General features: G+C 42.2%; 1 protein-coding gene across 9 annotated transcripts in view; it reads left to right on the top strand.

Moving 5' to 3' along the window:
* The window catches only part of nphp4 (nephronophthisis 4), a 461721-nt gene that overhangs the window by 305393 nt on the left and 135205 nt on the right, over nt 1-21123 (top strand). For all 9 annotated transcript variants that reach the window (XM_057860675.1, XM_057860682.1, XM_057860654.1 and 6 more), the window contains one exon: nt 3677-3811. In XM_057860675.1, the coding sequence (XP_057716658.1) occupies nt 3677-3811 (135 nt within the window). The remainder of the gene's footprint in view (nt 1-3676; nt 3812-21123) is intronic.

Genomic DNA, 21123 nt, shown 5'->3' with positions numbered 1-21123 from the left:
CGTCAATGATATCTGGCGTCATCTTTGTCTGGGATGTCAGTTGTGGGGGAGGATCATTGGGGCCCTGGTTGCGCTTCGCGTAGGCCACTTGGCATTCTCACGCTTCTGACTTCCTCTCTCCTTTCTACCTGGGCGTCATCCTTGGGCCCTGGTGCAGATTGCCGACAGGATGGCAGGGTGTCACCCCCTCCGGGTGGGGATCCTGTTCATCCCGGGCCTAGTGGATCTGCAGCGGTGGCTGAGGGTCCAGGTAGGCAAGCGGTGTCGTGGGAGGGTGTGGGGGTTGGTGGCGCACCTCGTCCTTTCCCTGAGGGCTGCTTGATGAGGGCACCGATGGTCCGGGGGACCACCCTGGGTCCCGTGGGCATGAGTGGATTTTACAGGAAGTGACACAAAATAAACTCATTGTTTGCCATTGACAACTATAGATGTCCAATTCACTTTAACTGTGAGGATTAGTTGGGGTTGCTCACTTTTCAGTGCCATTGACGGCGCTAAGATGTCGAGTGCCATCAATGGCAGCCAGTGAGTGATTTATTCAGCCAAAAATCAACTGCTCCAGTCCACATGAGATTTAATTGCCATCCAAACTGAGTTTGACACCCCTGCTCTTAACGCCTTTTTATAAATTGACCTGCCTGCGTATGTACACGAACACACATATCTACCAAGTGCAACACGGCTCAACTTGAGCCGGACACAAAATTAGAGCCTAAATGTGCCAGACCTGTCATCGAGACCTGTCATAGTGATAGTGAGTGATGATGTCTGAGAAATTTTAAAGTCGAATTCATCTTTAAAAAGGCTTTGTATTAGGAATGCAAGATGTGGCTCATATCCAACATCTTGGCATTGCTCTACTGTGGAAATGACACTGATTGTTCAGCCAGAGAACATCAAACATCAATCATAATGACAGTCACCATGTTATCAACTCATTCCATTTAGAATTCTCGTGTAATTTCAAGATGCCAATTACTGTACCCCCGCCGGGCTTGTAACCTTATTATCGATCCATCCTCGGGTATGTAAGCCAAGATTGTTCATTGTGTGTTCACGTTGATGAAAGGCAAAGGTACCCGTGATTAAAACTGATTGATTAAAGTTTACATGTGAAGAAACAGGAACATTCTTTACCTCTGCTATTCCCTTATCAACACAGGTGGGTTGAGTAGCCAATAATGTGGCTCTAGTAATAGTTGTGTTAAAAATAACATTACTCAAGTAAAAGTTATCCCAAAAAATATACTCAAGTACAAGTGCGAAAGTGTTCGGTGAATCAAGTGATGAGTAACATTGTGAGTAAGTGCTTACCATTTCTGTTTGTTTTGTTTTTTTCAAACATTGGTATAGTTTTTCTCAGGATAATGTAATCTAAATGACTTTTTATTACATAAAGGGAGGAGCAGAAGTATTTACACCCCTTGTTGCAAGTTCACCCAATAAGAAAATAGGTAGAGGTGAGAAATTTCAATCATAGATGCATTTCCACTCATAAACACATAATCTAAAACAAAACAAAAAAAAAAAAAATCCAGAAATCACATTGTATGATTTTTTAAAATAATTGATTTGTAATTTGCTGGGGTTGATAAGTATTTGTACAAATGAGAATCAGCAATAATTATTACACTCGGAGTTGTCAGACTACTTTTAAAAAAGTCCACCTTTACCCCATGAATAACCACCCACCCACCACCCGTTTAAGCTCAATAATGTCACCTATGCACCCCAGTCAGTCAGTCAGTCATAATCCAACTTATAACAAGACCAGAGAGCTTTCGAAAGACACCAGATTTGAAGTGAATTAAAATCATATCTTGAGACGATTCAACTATATGCAACAATTTGGCAAAGCAGAGATGACGAGAAATTAGTCTTTTAATCTGACGTTCAGCCCTGCCTGTCATTATAGTGCTCTCCACCTCCAGCTGTGTGATGACATCAGCAGAGTAACGATTTCAGCTGATTTAGTAATCAGCCCATTGAAGGGGAGGATAGAGAACGAGGAAAATGCGACAGAGCAGCGAAATGTCATCATTGTTTTAATCTCTCCAGTCCAACATTTTTACAGGATATTCTTTTTATCTAAATATTTTCCCGAAATGATAAATAAATGGCATGGTCATGACAAATAACAGTCTTGTGCTAAATGGAATATGAAATATTTAAGATGCATTTATTCAGTACGACAGGGCAAAATTACTGCATAATGGTCAAAACTTCCGACTTCATAAACCTCCCGAACGGTATTTTATGCCACAGGAGTTAGTCCAGCTTTTGTCATATCCCTGTCCCAGCTTCGGAGACGGAAGAAAGAGTGTAAACAAAACAGGAGGCCTGACAGCTACGCGACATACTAACCTGAACCGAGCGGCTTTTGCAAGTCTTTCCTCGTCTTTCGAAAACGAAAAATCACACAAAACTACCTGACTCATGTCACACACGGCGGCGGGGTTGATTGTCTTCACCGATCGGCCAGCCTCCGGTGGCGAGCAATTTTGGGCTCGTCGTACTGCTGCAGCCCCAGTAGACAGGCAGTGCTCGTCACCGGGACGCAGAAGGGAATGAACGCCGGTGGACAAACCGGCCGATGTCTGAGTAACGCGTGGCTTCCCCATCAGCCCAAGCTGAGAAAAGCGGGCACGCGAAGAGGACCGAGAGGGCTGGAAGTCTGGACACGAGAGCGGGAGGCTCCTCAAGCCCAAGCCGAGGATAGTTGTGTCTTGGCGGGCACGCAAAGAGGACCGAGGAGCGTGGATGTCTGGACACAATCGAGAACCGGAGACCACAGCGGGGGACTACCCAGGCCCAACCCGAGGCACACCTTTATTGGCCGGCAACCATGGTGTGCAACATGTCGTCGGCCGAGTAGCCTCCTCGGTGGACAGTGAGCATTGTCGCCCACATAATGCAAGCTGCCTCCTTATTATAACGTTTGCCATGATCCCAGTATTTGACACCTTATAAAACACGAAGCTTACTCACTTCCTTGTCGTTCCTAGGTTGTCGGACTTGTTTTGCCAATTGCGGTGAAGAATGATCTTTTGGAAATCCAAAAAGCCTGACACCACTCTCCCTGGTGTAGCAACAAAAGCCTGCAGCACATTGGGCTGGTGTGACGCAAAAAATAAACGAATTCATCCGCAAAATCAGCTGAATCCGCAGTCCTTCTGCATCCGATATTAATGGCTGTATTGTGAAGATGGTTAGTCCGCTGACGTCACATTCGCCTTCTTCCGTGGCCGGGAGTCCCACATTTTCTAAGCGAGGTATTAAAGAAAACTGAATACATGTATCGATCGCTTCCACACGCATCCAAGCGGTCCGTTTCATTCAGGAGCATAAAATACTGCATCTAATATGAAATAAACATTCTTTTTTGAGTGTCAAAGGCACCTCAAAAACACTTATGGCCCAAAACAGGGCTCTAACTTTCTCAATTGACTCTTTTTCAGGAATTTTAAATAATGTTTTACTTGTAATTGAATGACCTCAGTCTTGCGGGCTAATTTTGTTGAAAAGTTCAGGGTCATTGTTCAACGATTGCTATCGTCTCATGGAATGAAATAAAAGTCTGTTGAAGCTTCTCTTTGACCCTCTCATATTAAGTAGCTCTTTGAGGTATGAAACGACTTTGAAAACCCGACTTGAAATACTCTTTCTCCCTTAAAAGGGTCCCAAGCGTATCTGAGTAGAAGTGGGACAGCAGACCGCTTGCCGTTTCATTCTCACATCATCATCCCTCGCGAAGTCACTGGTGGCTTCACAGGGGGGAGCCTGTCAACCAGGAATATTCCCCAACTTAACGGTAAGTAATCTTTTAAAATCAAAGCTGACATCTGTGTCTACGTCCCAACAAATCATCTTTATTTGACTGTGTTCCCGTTCAATGTCTATCAGTATATCCAAGTGTGTGTGTAGCCTAGCATTTAGCAATCAGTGTCTTGTTCTGTCAGGCTGCTGACTGGTTTGATCAGGAGAACTAGATCAATTTCACATTGTGGCCATCGGCCGCACCGCTGAACCACTCGATTTTCAGCCTAATTGAGCATGCAGAAGCATCTCTGGTGGCGGGCCACAAACTCACGCGCCTGTGTGTTTTGTGCGCGTGTGCTCAGGGCAGGCCAAGCAAATCCACATTGAATAAATCGGTTTTCCTCTCACTTAAGCAATGACTAGTCAAGGGTGTAGTGTGTTAAGATGCTAAGAATGTCTAAAATGAATTGCCCTCCATAGGTTTTAAAGGTAGTCGTTGGGTATCAGCACTGCATTGGTTAAAGTGGGCTTTCTTAAAAATGAACGTTTGCCCCAAAACGTGGGTTTTTTCGGATAAAAAAAGTGAAATTTCAAAGCGCTACTTGTTCTACACTTACTGTCCAAATCACATCATGTATATATTAAAAAATTCAGGGCATAAAAACAAACAAAGTAGACATACCCATTAAGTTTCAATGACCCTATGCGCCACGCATTTCAATAGCACAAAATTCATTCCTAATGATTTCCAACCCAAGTGACCCAATGTCAACAGGAAGTGACTCCAAAATGCCCCCAAATTAACTGGAGGTGAGCCTGAAATGCCCCAAAATCAACAGGAAGTGACTATGGAATGCCTCAAAATCCACAGGGAGGGACACTGAAAAGCCCCAAAATTACAGGAAGTTCCCAATGATCAGAAAGTGATCTTGTAATGTCCCGGAATCAATAGGAAGAGACCAACTGTCAACAAAAAGTTACTCCGAAATTCCCCCAAATCAATACAACGTGACCTGAAATCTACAGGAAGCAATATGGAAATTACCAGTATCACCAGGAGCCCGATCCGGCCCAAAATTGTGGTATTGGCGAGTAACAAAAAGCAGGGCGCCGATACCATTTACCAGTCTGGTAACACTGACCGCAGCCTTTTTTTTCCTGACACCTTCTCCCAAGGGTGTAGGTTTGAATAGGGACGGTATGGACATAACACTACCAACTTTTCAGGATGCGCAAATTGTCCCCACCAACTTTTAAGCAACCTTTTTTGCATTATGTAATTACTTGACTTTTATTAGTTATTTAGTTTGTATTTCCATATGTTCTATGGATAGAATTGACTCCATTATTAAGTTAAGTATTTTCATTATGTTCAACCTTGTGCGGGTCCTTTTTTTTTCTCAAACGCCAGTTGATTGGCTGATGACTTGACCAGCACACACACACACACACGCACACACTCAAAGCCCCAAAAGAAATATAACATGTCCACAGCATACCGCCTACTCCGCCCCCTTCGAAGAGGAGGGATGTTAGAAGTTTTTTACGGCCAGCAGCAGCAAGTAATGTAAAAAGGCGTCAATGTTGTGGATGTGGGGAACACACCACCAAGTTTACTACTGAAAGTCTTACCTGCATTAGAGTTAGAATAACATTACCATTTACCATTGAACTGTGTGAATTGACTAACCTGAAAAATTAGGAAGCTGCTCAAAGAGAAGTGTCCTCCTAGATGTATTTTCTACTGTTAACGTTAATTAAACTGTGAGAAATTTTAATTTTTATCTTATTTATGAGGTCTAAATGCAGTCCAAAGGAGCTTTCATTTTTGGTTGAGTTTAGCTGTGCTTGTGCACAAAATCAGTCTTGTTTAACCTGAAGGAAGGCTCCCTTTTTATTTATTAGGGCCAGAGCACGAGGCGTGCGAAGGCCCTATTGTTTTGCAAAGGATTATTATTAGGGCCCGAGCACTAAGCGTGCGAAGGCCCTATTGTTTTGCAAAGGATTAGGATTATTATTATTATTATTATCATTATTATTAGGGCCCGAGCACTAAGTGTGCGAAGGCCCTATTGTTTTGCAAAGGATTAGGATTATTATTATTATTATTATCATTATTATTAGGGCCCGAGCACTAAGCGTGCGAAGGCCCTATTGTTTTGCAAAGGATTATTATTAGGGCCCGAGCACGAGGCGTGCGAAGGCCCAATTGTTTTGCAAAGGATTATTTTTTTATTTTTTTTTATTTTTATTTTTTTTCAGGGCAAATGAAAACGGCCAATTTGGAGGCCTAAACATGCGCGAAAAGTCACCAAAATTTGCACATACGTGCGGAAAATTGTAAATTTCGATAAATTAACAACGTTGCAAAAAAAGTAACAAAATGGCTCAGTGGCGCCCCCTTGAAATTTTAAAATTGGCCTATAACATTAGGGTTTGTCAGCTTAGAGCAATGAAATTTGGGGAGTCTATACCTTGTCTAAAACCGCTTCAAAAAAGCATTGGCACCCATATTCCAAACCCAACAGGAAATCGGTTATTTTGGATCGAATATGAAATTTTTATCGATTTACAGGGTGCACATTTGAGACCTTTTCGCCGAGGGAGTTAGTTGGATCATCTTCAAAATTGGTGAGACTGTTCAGGAGACATATGAGATCTTAAGTTTCTAAAATGGTGTGTTTTCATTCACGGGTCTGACCTGGGCGTGGTGCCAAAGTCGGCCATTTTTTCGGCAAAACACCGAATTCAGTAAATGGCTAATAATTCCTTGACACAACTTTCAATCTTTTTCATATCTGCCATGTATATGCGGTATCCCAGCCTGAACACGACTGCATTGAAATATTACCCATTAGGCCTAGCGCCCCCTAGTGAGAACAGGAAATGCCTTTTTTTACGAGACAGGTTCCTCCTCCAAGGGAAAAAAATCTGTTGACCTCAAACCTGCATCAGGGGAGCCTTAAGACCTGTGTTCAGGTGCCTGATGAAAAATATTGAGGTTTCGTTGAAGCGGAGGGGTCCAAACATGAAAGTGAAAATGATCGTCAACAATTTGTCTCGCAAAATACTTTGAACAGTCATAACTCAGCAGATATACAACATATCTGCGCCAAACTTCCCATGCTTGTTGAGAGTCATACCCTGAAGGGTCCTGTAGGGGTCATTTGCATCAACTCTACAGTGCCAACTAGTGGCGACAGAAAGGAGTTTTAAAAAAGGCCTTTCCTATTGGGTTTTTTCAACGTAGAGCAATGAAATTTGGGGAGTAGATACCTTATGCCTGACTGCTCAAAAAAGCCTCTTGCACCCATATTCCAAATCCAACAGAAAATCGGGTATTTTGGATCGAATGTGAAATTTCTGTCCATTTCTAGTACAGTTTACATTTGGAGGCCTGGACATGCACAAAAACTCACCAAATTTTGCACATACATGTGGCTTTGTGTGGATTTCAATAATCTTGCAACGTTACAAAAAAATGTAACAAAATGGCTCAGTGGCGCCCCCTTGAATTTTTCAAAAAGGCGTTTCCTATTAGGTTTTTTTAACGTAGAGCAATGAAATTTGGGGAGTCGATACCTTGTGCAAAACTGCTCCAAAAAGTCTCTTGCACCCATATTCCAAACCCAACAGGAAATCGGGTATTTTGGCTCGAATGTGAAATTTTTATCAATTAACAGGGTGCACATTTGAGACCTTGTCACAGAGGGAATCAGTTGGATCATCTTCAAAATTGGTTAGACAATTCAGGAGACATATGAAATCTAAACTTTTCAAAATGGTGCGTTTTCATTCATGGGTCTGACCTGGGCGTGGTGCCAAAGTCGGCCATTTTTTCGGCAAAATGACAAATTCAGTAAAGGACTAATAGCTCCTTCAATCTTTTTCATATCCGGCATGTATATGCGGCATCCCACCCTTAACACGAGTGCATTGAAATATTACTCATTAGGCCTAGCGCCCCCTAGTGGGAACAGGAAATGCCTTTTTTACGAAACAGGCTCCTCCTCCAAGGAAAAAAAATCTATTCACCTCAAACCTGCATCAGGGGAGCCTTAAGACATGTGTTCAGGTGCCTGATGAAAAATACTGAGGTTTGGTTGAAGCAGAAGGGTCCAACAGGAGAAGTAAAAATGACTGAAGCCATTTCGTCTCACCACAAGTTTTGAACAGTCATAACTTCTACAACATATCTGCGCCAAACATATCGTGCTTGTTGAGTCATAGTCTGAAGGGTCCTGTAGGGGTCATTTGCATCAACCCTACAGCGCCAACTAGTGGCAATAGAAAGTCACTCATTTCTTGAAATATATGTCCAGTTCTTTTCAGGTTGGTCATTGTAGTTTCAAGACCTTTTAAAATACTTATTTTACGGCCCATGTCCACATGTCTCTTGTCTGTTGCTGTGATGACCCTTTATTCGCTCCTTTTTTGTAGTCCTCTGTCCAATAGGGGTTTTTTATCTCTTAGGTGTGTGAATGTAAAGAGACAACTTTCGCGCAAGTTAGGTTCTAATGAAATGATTAGAGAGGACGATCTGCCACCACCCTGACATGCACACTGTCCGAGTTGCATGACGTATGAGTTGCGCTAGATTGCGAGGGCCCGTTCAGTCCTGCTTGCAGGCCTAGTTATTATTATTAGGGCCCGAGCACTAGACGTGCGAAGGCCCTATTGTTTTGCAAAGGATTATTATTAGGGCCCGAGCACTAGACGTGCGAAGGCCCTATTGTTTTGCAAAGGATTATTATTATTATTAGGGCCCGAGCACTCTCAGCGTGCGAGGCCCTATTGTTCTTCGAAGGATTATTATTATTATTATTTTTTCATGGCAAATGAAAATGGCCAATTTGAAGGCCTGAACATGCTCAAAAACTCACCAAAATTTGCACATACATCCGGCTTCGCGAAAATTTCGACAATTTGGCAACGTTTACAAAAAAAATTTTAAAATGGCTCAGTGGCGCCCCCTTGCAATTTTCAAAATGCCCTTTGCTTTGATGTATTTCAACGTAGGGCGATGAAATTTGGGGAGTGGATATGTTGTCCAGAACCGCTTCAAAAAGTCTAAAGCACCCATATTCCAAACCCAACAGGAAATGGGATATTCTGGATTGAATGTTGAAAAATATAGCATTTTGGGCGAAAACCAGCATGCACGTTTCAGACCGTTGCGCCGAGCCAGTACGTTGGATCTTCCTCAAAATTGGTGTAAGTGTTCATGAGACATATGAGATACTAAGTTGTGAAAATGGTGAGTTTTCGTCCATGGGCCTGACCTGGGCGGGGTACCAAAGTCGGGTGTTTTTTTGGCAACGCGCCAATTTCAGTAAATGATTAATAACTTCCTGATACAAGGTCCAATCTTTTTCATATTTGGCATGCATGTAAGGTGTCTTAACCTGAACACGACTGCATTGAAATATTTTCCATTAGGCCTGGCGCCCCCTTGTGGGAAGAGGAAACACCCTTTTTTACGAAAAAGGCTCCTCCTCCTGGTGAAAAACATCAATTGATCTCAAACCTGCATCAGGGGAGCCTTAAGACATGTCTTTAGGTATCTGATGAAAAATATTGAGTTTTCGTTGATGTTGCAGTATCCAAACAGGAAAGTGAAAAGACCCTCGGCATTTTCTCTCAAAATGGCAAATTTCAAGGTCTGAACATGCTCGAAAACTCACCAAAATGTGCACATACATGTGGCTTCATGTAGATTTCATGAATTTAGCAACATTGCCAAAAGATGTAATAAAATGGCTCAGTGGCGCCCCCTTCAATTTTTAAAAAAGGCCTGTCCTATTAGTTTTTTTCGACGTAGAGTGATGAAATTTGGGGAGTGGATACGTTGTGCAAAACTGCTCCAAAAAGTCTCTTGCACCCATATTCCAAACCCAACAGGAAATCGGGTATTATGGATTGAATCTTGCATTTTTGTCAAAAACCTGCATGCACGTTTGAGACCATTACGCCGAAGCAGTAAGTTGAATGCTTCTCAAAATTGGTCAGACATCCCAAAAACATGCATGGTAGGCTGATTGAGCACTCTAAATTGTCCGTAGGTATGAGTGTGCGCGTGAATGGTTGTATGTCTCCTTGTGCCCTGCAATTGGCTGGCAACCAGTTCAGGGTGTCCCCTGCCTACTGCCCCGAGTTAGCTGGGATAGGCTCCAGCACCTCCGCGACCCTCGTGAGGAAAAGCGGCATGGAAAATGAATGAATGAATGAATGTTCATGACACATATGAGATGTTAGGTTATCAAAATGGTGACATTTCATTCACGGCCCTTTCCTGGGCAGGGGAGCAAATGTGTCTTATTTTTGACAATACAATTCAGTAAAAGACTACTGTATTTTTCCGACTATAAGTCGTGTTTTTTTTTCTTCATATTTTGGTTTGGGGTGCGACTTATACTCAGCAGTGACTTATGTGTGAAATTATTAACACATTATGATAACATTTCCCATGTTATTTAGGTGTTTTGGACTAATGGTTTTGTAAACTTGTTAACGGGTATTATGGATTGAATCTTGCATTTTTGTCAAAAACCTGCATGCACGTTTGAGACCATTACGCCGAAGCAGTAAGTTGAATGCTTCTCAAAATTGGTCAGACATCCCAAAAACATGCATGGTAGGCTGATTGAGCACTCTAAATTGTCCGTAGGTATGAGTGTGCGCGTGAATGGTTGTATGTCTCCTTGTGCCCTGCAATTGGCTGGCAACCAGTTCAGGGTGTCCCCTGCCTACTGCCCCGAGTTAGCTGGGATAGGCTCCAGCACCTCCGCGACCCTCGTGAGGAAAAGCGGCATGGAAAATGAATGAATGAATGAATGAATGTTCATGACACATATGAGATGTTAGGTTATCAAAATGGTGACATTTCATTCACGGCCCTTTCCTGGGCAGGGGAGCAAATGTGTCTTATTTTTGACAATACAATTCAGTAAAAGACTACTGTATTTTTCCGACTATAAGTCGTGTTTTTTTTTCTTCATATTTTGGTTTGGGGTGCGACTTATACTCAGCAGTGACTTATGTGTGAAATTATTAACACATTATGATAACATTTCCCATGTTATTTAGGTGTTTTGGACTAATGGTTTTGTAAACTTGTTAGCATGCTATAGTTATCTGAATAACTCTTAATAGCTATGGCCATTTTCATTTGCCATGAAAAAATAATAATAACGAGTGCGCTCCCAGTTGGGCGTGAAAGCGCCACAAACTAAATGCATCCATTTCAATATAAAAAAGTCAATTATACAATTGAACATACATTGCCAAAGGCAGAACGCGAACGTGGCCATAGCTATTAACAGTTATTCAGATTACTATAGCATGCTAACAGGTTTACAAAACCATTAGGCCTGGTGCCCCCTGGTGAGTGAAATTATTAACACATTATGATATAATTTCCCGTGTTATTTTGGTGTTTTGGACTGATGGTTTTGTAAACTTGTTAGCATGCTATAGTTATCTGAATAACTGTTAATAGCTATGGCCACGTTCGCGTTCTGCCTTTGGCAATGTATGTTCAATTGTATAATTGACTTTTTTATATTGAAATGGATGCATTTAGTTTGTGGCGCTTTCACGCCCACCTGGGAGCGCACTCGCACTTGTTTACGTGAATAAGCGCTCGCACACCAGAAGAAGACTGACAGCCACATAGCTCTGAGTGAGTGAGTGAGTGAGTGAGTGAGTGAGTGAGTGAGTGAGTGAGTGAGTGAGTGAGTGAGTGAGTGAGTGAGTGAGTGAGTGAGTGAGTGAGTGAGTGAGTGAGTGAGTGAGTGAGTGAGTGAGTGAGTGAGTGAGTGAGCGAGCGAGCGAGTGAGTGGGCGAGTTAGCAAGAGAGAAAGACGGCTGCGAACCTACGTTCATTGTTTATGCCTTTAAAATATCTCTACAGAGGCAACGCCTGCGTGTATCATCTTTTCTGTTGTTGTGTGTTTTCCACCCGCGAGCGGACACTTACAGCGAGTTGTGTGGTTGTTTGAATGGTGTGCTAATGCTAGCGAACGCATGCTAATCTGTTACATTATTGCTGTAATAGTACGTAATTATCATTTATTTACGGTGATGTGAACCTGTTTGCTATCGAGGACCAAATTGATTCAACAAATTATGCGGACATCCAGAATTGTCTTTTTGGAGTTCGCTGTCTATAGCCAGGACCGAGCGGTAGCGTCCTGGTGAGGACAGTATATTCGCATTTCGTTGTTTATGCACTGTACACTGTACATTTATTCAGCATGTTGTTCTCTATTGTATCTTTATATTAAATTGCCTTTCAAGATCACATATCTGTTCTATGTGTTGGATTTTATCAAGTAAATTTCACCCACAAATGCGACTTATACTCCGGTAAGACTTTTTTTTCCTTAAAGCAGAGGGGTCCAATAGGAAAGTCATAATGACCGTGTTCAGGTGCCTAATAAACACTTTTGTTTTGTTAAAGCAGAGGGGTCCGATAAGAAAGTCATCATGACCGTCGCCATTTTCTCTCCCCACTAATTCTGAACATTCAGACATGCAATATATCTGCCTGGATATCTGTCTGTTGTCGACTGCCACCGCCCCGACCTGCCTGCCCTCCGACTTTGTTTGACGTCCGAGTTGCGCCATACGCGAGGGCCCGTCAGTCCTGCTTGCAGGGCTAGTTATTATTATTATTATTATTATTTTTTCATGGCAAATGAAAATGGCCAATTTGGAGGCCTGAACATGCACGAAAAGTCACCAAAATTTGCACATACGTGCAGAATCGCGTAAATTTCGATAATCTTGCGTCGTTTTGAAAAAATGTCAAAAAATGGCTCAGTGGCGCCCCCTTGACCCTTAAAATTTTCAAAAAGGCCTCTCCTCTCAGGTTTTCAACGTAGAGCAATGAAATTTGGGGAGTAGATACCTTATGCCTAACTGTTCAAAAAAGCCTCTTGCACCCATATTCCAAATCCAACAGGAAATCAGATATTTTGGATCAAATGTGAAATTTTTATCGGTTCACAGTTGGAGTTTACATTTGGAGGCCTGAACATGCACGAAAACTCACCAAAATTTGCACATACATGCAACTTTGCGTAAATTTTGATAATCTACAAAAAAATTTAACAAAATGGCTCAGTGGCGCCCCCTTGAAATTTTCAAAAAGACCTTTCCTATTAGGTTTTTTCAACGTAGAACGATGAAATTTGGCGAGTCGATACAGTGTGCAAAACTGCTCCAAAAAGTATCTTGCACCCATATTCCAAACCCAACAGGAAATCGGGTATTTTGGATCGAATGTGAAATTTTTATCGGTTCACAGTAGGAGTTTACATTTGGAGGCTTGAACATGCACGAAAACTCACAAAAATTTGGACATACATGCGGCTTTGCGTAACGTTCAATAATCTTGCAACGTTACGAAAACATGTAACAAAATGGCTCAGTGGCGCCCCGTTGAAATTTTCAAAAAGGCCTCTCCATTTAGGTTTTTTCAACGTAGAGGGATGAAATTCAGAGAGTCGATACCTTGTACAAAACTGCTCCAAAAAGTCTCTTGCATGCGTATTCCAAACCCAACAGGAAATCGGGTATTTTGGATTGAATGTGCAATTTTTATCGATTTACAGTGTGCACATTTAAGACCGTGGCACCTGGGGAATTAGTTTGATCATCCTCAAAATTGGCGAGACTGTTCATGAGGCATATGAAATCTTAAGTTATCAAAATGGTGTGTTTTCGTTCACGGGCCTGACCTGGGCGGGGTGCCAAAGTCGGCCATTTTTTCGGCAAAACACCGAATTCGGAAAATTACTGATAACTCCTTCATACAACGTTCAATATATTTTAAATCTGGCATGTGTGTGAGGTATACCAGCCTGAGCAGGACTGGATTGAAAATTTACCATTTTTGCCTGGCGCCTCCTAGTGGGAACAGGAAATGCCCTTTTTTACGGGACACACTCCTCCTCTAAAGGGAAAAAAACAATCTACCTCAAACCTGCATAAGGGAAGCCTTAAGACCTGTCTTCAGGTGCCTGATGAAAAATATTGAAGTTTCGTTGAAGCGGAGGGGTCCAAACAGGAAAGTGAAAATGACTGTCAACAATTTTTCTCTCCAAAAACTTTGAACAGTCATAACTCGGCAGATATACAACATATCTGCGCCAAACTTCCCGTGCTTGTTGAGAGTCATACCCTGAAGGGCCTTGTAGGGGTCATTTGCATCAACCCTCCAGCGCCAACTAGTGGCAATAGAAAGTCACTCATTTTTCCAATACATGTCCAGTTCTTTTCAGGTCGGTCATTGTAGTTTCAAGACCTATTAAAATGATTATTTACGGCCCATGTCCACGTGTCTCTGTCTGTTGCCGTGACAACCCTTTTTTTCGCCATTTAAAGGAATTTTTTTTTTTTCCAGAGACTCAGGCAGCTTATAGAGCCACAATATTTGGCACACTTGGTCGAATTGGCCCAGTTAGAAGATTCATTTTGGTTTTGAATAAGGGCTTGGTTGCACAGCTCAGTAGTGGCTCCTTTTTTGTAGTACTCTCTCCAATAGGGGTTTTTAACTCTTGGGTGTGGTAATGTAAATAGGCGACTTTCGAGCATGTTAGGTTCTAATGAGATGATTAGAGAGGAGGATCTGCCACCACCCTGACCTGCACACAGTCCGAGTTGCGTGACGTCCGAGTTGCGCTAGATTGCGAGGGCCCGTTCAGTCCTGCTTGCAGGCCTAGTTATTCTTCTTCTTCTTTTTTCAGGGCAAATGAAAATGGCCAATTTGGAGGCCTGAACATGCACGAAAAGTCACCAAAATTTGCACATACGTGCGGCTTTGCGTAAATTTTGATAATCTTGTGTCGTTTTGAAAAAATGTCAAAAAATGGCTCAGTGGCGCCCCCTTGACCCTTAAAATTTTCAAAAAGGCCTCTCCTCTCAGGTTTTCAACGTAGAGCAATGAAATTTGGGGAGTAGATACCTTATGCCTAACTGTTCAAAAAAGCCTCTTGCACCCATATTCCAAATCCAACAGGAAATCGGATATTTTGGATCAAATGTAAAATTTTTATCGGTTCACAGTTGGAGTTTACATTTGGAGGCCTGAACATGCACGAAAACTCACCAAAATTTGCACATACATGCAACTTTGCGTAAATTTTGATAATCTACAAAAAAATTTAACAAAATGGCTCAGTGGCGCCCCCTTGAAATTTTCAAAAAGACCTTTCCTATTAGGTTTTTTCAACGTAGAACGATGAAATTTGGCGAGTCGATACAGTGTGCAAAACTGCTCCAAAAAGTATCTTGCACCCATATTCCAAACCCAACAGGAAGCCGGAAATTTTGGATCAAATGTGAAATTTTATCGATTTACATTTGAGACCTTGTCGCTGAAGAAAATAGTTGGATCGTCTTCAAAATTGGTCAGACTATTCAGGAGACATATGAGATCTTAAGTTTTCAAAATGGGGGGTCTGGCGAGCATGGAGTAGGTTGTGTGCTCCCCTCGCTCCCACAAATCGACGCAACAATCCACTTTTTAAAGGATCTCTTTTGTAACTGGACTGTCCCCACGAGTTTAGTTTGCTGTTTGGAACTGTACGGATGCGCGATGGCACCAAAATCCTCCAAAACGAGCGAAAAAAACGAGCTGGAGGCAGCCATTAGCAAAGCTGACTTAACTATCTCGCTGGCAGACCTCCAGGCTTCTTTGCTCACTGAGCTGAAAAAATCTTTTGACGAAGTGAATCGCAAGTTAGATGGGCTCCAAATGACAGTCAACAGTCACGACGAACGCATAGGCTCACTGGAGGACAACGCCGAGACCATACACCAACGTTTGGCTAAGTTGGAAGACGGCTACGAAAAGCTACAGGTGGACAACCAAAAGCTACGAGCCAAGCTCACCGATTTGGAAGGGCGGAACAGACGGTGCAACGTCCGCATCATCGGCCTCAGAGAGGGAATCGAGGGGCCGAAACCCGCCAAGTTTTTTTCGCAACTACTCCAAGAAGTGTTCGGGCGAGACATCTTCCCTTCCCCTCCAGAGCTGGACCGCGCTCACCGCGGCCACGGTCGGAGACCGGGCGCGGGTAACAAACCTCGTCCAGTCATAATCGGCTTTCACCGGTACCAAAACAAGGAGTTGGCGATTTCGGAGGCTCGGAAAAGGCGTGAATTGACCTACCAAAACAACTCCTTCAGGATCTATGAGGACTACAGCCCTGACGTGGTGAGCGAAAGGAGGAAATATTCTTCGGTGATGTCAGCCTTGTACAAGATGGGACGCAAGCCTTCCCTGTTGTTCCCGGCGCGGCTTCGCATTGTCAATATGGACGGCACATACACGGCGTTCGGCTCGGTGGCGGAGGCTGAGAAGTACATCACGGACTCAAATGACACTTGAGACCTGAGTATTACTTGGGACATTTGGTCGATCTGCCACGACATGACTCAACGTGACTCGAGGTAAACGAGTGTCATCGTGACCATTCTAGTGGTGCAATGCTTGTTTATTACTATTATTATTATTATTATTTTTTTTTTGGTTTAATGCATATGTTTAATACATATTCCAAGTCCAGTTTTTGTTCAGCCATTTAATGGGTGTCCTTATACACTTTTTTATGGGAGTTAGAGGGGCGGACTAAGGTAGTATTAGATATGGAAGTACTTAAGTTAGATAGGGTAGGTGTGCTGCACGTTTTTGCAGCTAGGGTCACCTGGGGGTTTTGGGGTGGGTCGTTTTTTCAAACTGTCAATATTATTGGAACAAATGTTACACTCTGCCTTTTTTCTTTTCTATCGCTCTCACCTCTATCTTCTCATCTTTCACCATCTGCTGGCTGGAACAGTATACCAAATTTGATTGAAAGAAATTATTTTGAGTTTATTTTTCCATATCTGACAATGCTGTAATGATTAACACAATTAATATTGTTACATGGAATGTGAAAGGTATGAACCAGCCTGTTAAAAGGAAGAAAGTCCTCACACATATCAGAAACTTAGACGCTGGTATAGCATTTATCCAAGAGACTCATCTCAAGATTCTGGACAACGTCCGATTGAAGTGTGGGTGGGTGGGTCAAATATTTCATTCAACCTTTCAGGGCAAGGCTAGGGGTGTTGCCATTTTAGTAAATAAAAAAGTGTCCTTTACACCCCTTACAACAACAGCTGACTCAAATGGCCGATATATTATTGTCACTGGAAAACTTTACAACATCAATGTAATACTGGCAAACATCTATGCCCCGAACTGTGATGACCCTCAATTCTTCGTGCGGCTCTTCAATTTGCTGCCTTGCTTAAATTCCAGTTTACTTGTTATGGGGGGGGACTTCAATTTATGCCTGAACCCTGGGATGGACAGGTCATCTGCAAAGCCTGCATATGCATTATCCAAATCTGCTAATTATTTACAGTCATTTCTCTCTACCTATGGCATTTTAGATATCTGGCGTTTTTTTCATCCACAGGAAAAGAAGTATTCATTCTTTTCACATAGCCATCAAACTTACTCTAGGATTGACTATTTTTTCACTGACAATAAATTTACGTCCAATATTCAATCATGTGAATACCACCCCATTGTAATATCTGACCACGCCCCTCTTCTAGTTAAACTTAAAATACCCAATGCTATGGCTTCCAGGCGGTTGTGGAGATTTAATTCACTCTTATTGTCTGATGAAACATTTATGAAATTTATTTCAGACCAAATTTCTTTATTTCTAACAATTAACACTACCTCAGAGGTCTCGACGTCAACAGTGTGGGAGGCACTTAAAGCATATCTAAGGGGGCAGGTGATATCGTTCGTGGCGCATAAGAAAAAAGAGTCAGTGGCCAAATTGAAAGAACTGGAAGTACAGATTACAGATGTAGATAATAAAAATGCACAATCTCCTTCTCCTGATCTATACAAACGGCGATTAAAGCTGAGCGCTGAATATAACACTCTTACATCACACACGATAGAATACTTGCTACTTAAAAACCGGGGAACAGTCTATGAACACGGGGACCGAGCAGGGAAGTTGCTAGCGAATCAGCTGAAAGGCGCTAAAGCTCGACAAGAAATTAACGCTGTAACAACGTGCAACGGTGAAGTGGTCACGGATCACCTCAGAATAAATGAAACATTCTATCAATACTACCAGGAGCTCTATAGCTCCAATGGGCCTAGTGACCCCCATTTAATAGCAGAATTCTTTAGAGATTTGCCCCTTCCAACTCTTTCGCAGGACCAGATTAGCGCTTTAGATGCACCAATACAGCAACAAGATATTGTGACAGCAATTAAGTCATTGCAGACCCAAAAAGCCGCCGGCCCTGATGGATGGCCGACTGAGTTCTATACCAGCTTTTCTCAACAACTAGCACCTATCCTCACAGCAGTATACGCAGAGTCTTTTGATAGGGGCTATCTCCCCAACACCGTGAACCAGGCTAGCATTACTTTACTTTTAAAGAAAGACAAGAATCCTTTGGAGTGCTCATCCTATAGGCCAATCTCACTTTTGAATACTGACTACAAAATCCTTGCCAAAGTACTAGCACGTCGATTAGAGGAGGTTTTGCCTGATCTAATATCACCAGACCAGACTGGTTTTGTGAAGGACAGGCGCTCTTTCTTCGGAGTTCGCCGTCTTTTAAATGTCCTGTACACTCCTAGTCAAGCAGACTCCGAATGCGTCCTCTCTATGGATGCGGAGAAAGCATTCGATAGAGTGGAATTGGATTATTTATTTGAAACTCTGGCCAGATTTGGTTTTGGCGATAGATTCGTGTCATGGGTTAAACTGCTCTATTCATGCCCCTCAGCGACGATATTAACTAATAATCAACGTTCTGGACTGTTCAGATTACAACGCGGCACACGTCAAGGTTGCCCCCTTAGCCCTTTTCTTTTTGTACTAGCCATTGAACCATTGGCCGCGTCCATAAGGAAGGACCAGTGTATTAAAGGCATCTTAAGATACAACATGGAACATAAGGTGTCACTGTACGCCGATGATCTGCTGCTCTATATCTCCAAAGCCGAAACGTCAATTAACCATGCTCTGGAGCTTTTTTCCAAATTCGGTGGGATCTCTGGTTACAAATTAAATTTACATAAAACAGAGCTCCTTCCATTAAATATTACCAAGGCGTCACTGCAAAAGCTCTCTGCACCATTCAAGATATCTGAGCAAGGCTTTACATATTTAGGTGTCCGGGTGACCAAGAACTATCAAGAACTGTTTAAGAAAAACTTTTATGAACTACAACTCAAAACTCAGCAAGACTTATCTAAATGGTCATTTCTTCCACTCTCACTGGTCGGACGAGTGAACATTATAAAAATGTCGGTGCTACCCAAGTATTTATATCTTTTTCAGACTCTTCCCGTGCTCATCCCCAGCGCTTACTTCAAGAAACTTGATTCTATAATATCATCTTTTATCTGGAATGGCAAGAAACCCCGTCTCCGGAAAGAACACCTCCAAAAAACAAAACGCAGTGGTGGTTTTGCTCTCCCCAATTTTCGCTATTATTACTGGGCTGCAAACCTTTATTGCTTGTCCTTCTGGGTATATTACTCTGTTAACAATGGAGGACCAAAATGGATGGAGATGGAGAAACTTTCATATAGTTCCTTGTCCTTGCCATCTGTGGTCGGTACTTCCATTTCTCAATCACAGAATATGCCACGCCACAACCCCATAGTTTATTACTCTGTTAGAATCTACATGCAGTTTAGAAAACACTTCGGTCTCCATAACATGAGTTTATTAAGTCCAATAGCATCAAACAACTTTTTTCCTCCCGCAATGCAGGATTCCACCTTCCAGGTGTGGCAACGACAGGGGCTGATGAATTTCGGAGATCTTTATATTGAAAACAAGTTTGCCTCCTTCCAACAATTGTCCCAAAAATATCATCTTCCGGTTTCTAATTTTTTTAGATATTTACAGACAAGACATTTTATCTCAAGCTCCATCCCAGGGTTCCCAGATAAACCTCAGAATAATGCAATTGATAGTTTGATGTGTTTTAACCCTACCAAGAAAAAGGCAATCTCGATACTGCTGACATCATTTTCCCATTTAAACCTCACCTCTACGTCCAAAATCAAAATAGCATGGGAGAAGGACCTTGACACTGCTATAAGCACAACTGAGTGGACAGGGGTCCTGAGGAGAATTCATTCATCTTCATTTTGCGCAAGGCACTGCTTGATCCAGTTCAAGATTGTACACAGGTCTCACCTTTCTAAATCCCGGTTGGCAAAAATCTACCCTCAAATTGATCCGACATGTGACCGATGTAAATCAGAGGAGGCCACTTTGGCACATATGTTCTGGTCTTGTCCCAAGATACAACAATACTGGGAAGGCATCTGTAATGTACTTTCTAGTACGATGAAGGTCAAACTCCCACTTAATCCACTTATATTACTCTTTGGGGTCATGCACGAGAGATTGGTATTACCTATCGGGGGGCAAAAAATCATTGCGTTTTCAACTTTGCTTGCTCGCCGCCTGATCCTTTTAAAATGGAAGGATGCAGCCCCACCGACAACATCACAATGGATCAAAGATGTATTATTCCATCTGAAACTCGAAAAAATCAGATATGAGATGAGCGGCTCAGAACAAAAATTCCATAAAGTTTGGGGGGTCTTTCTCAATTACGTGGATCATCCTACAACAAAGATAGAGGAATGAAAATTCTGTTGTATACTAACGGTCTTAAAATATTTATGCTTGATATACATGTCTGTGACATTTTTTTTTTTTTTCTTTTTCTTTTTTTTTTTCCTCTTTTTTCTTTTTTAATTTGTTTTTGGTTTGTTTTCTGTTGGGAGGGATGGGGGGAAGAAAAAAGTGTCTTATAAGGATCTCTCTGTTACTCTTTGAAATCTGAATAAACACATTCAAACATAAGTTTTCAAAATGGTGAGTTTTCACTCAAGGGTCTGACCTGGGCGTGGTCCCAAAGTCGGCCATTTTTGGGCAAAATACCAAATTCAGAAAATGATTAAAAACTCCGTGATACAACATTCAATCTTTTTCATTTCTAGCATGTATATGAGATATCCCAGCCTGAACACGACTGCATTGAAATATTACCCATTAGGTCTGGCGCCCCCTAGTGGGAACAGGAAATGGCCTTCTTTACGAGACAGGCTCCTCCTCCAAGGGAAAAAAATCTATTGACCTCAAATCTGCATCAGGGGAGCCTTAAGACCTGTGTTCAGGTGTCTGATGAAAAATATTGAGGTTTCGTTGAAGCGGAGGGGTCCAAACAGGAAAGTGAAAATGACCGTCAACAATTTGTCTCGCCAAAAATTTTGAACAGTCATAACTCAGCAGATATGCAACA

The sequence above is a fragment of the Corythoichthys intestinalis genome, chromosome 2 (genome assembly GCF_030265065.1).
Source record: "Corythoichthys intestinalis isolate RoL2023-P3 chromosome 2, ASM3026506v1, whole genome shotgun sequence".
NCBI classification, from domain to species: domain Eukaryota; kingdom Metazoa; phylum Chordata; class Actinopteri; order Syngnathiformes; family Syngnathidae; genus Corythoichthys; species Corythoichthys intestinalis.
Note: the sequence above shows the minus strand (reverse complement) of the source record. Positions and strands in the feature narration are given on the sequence as shown.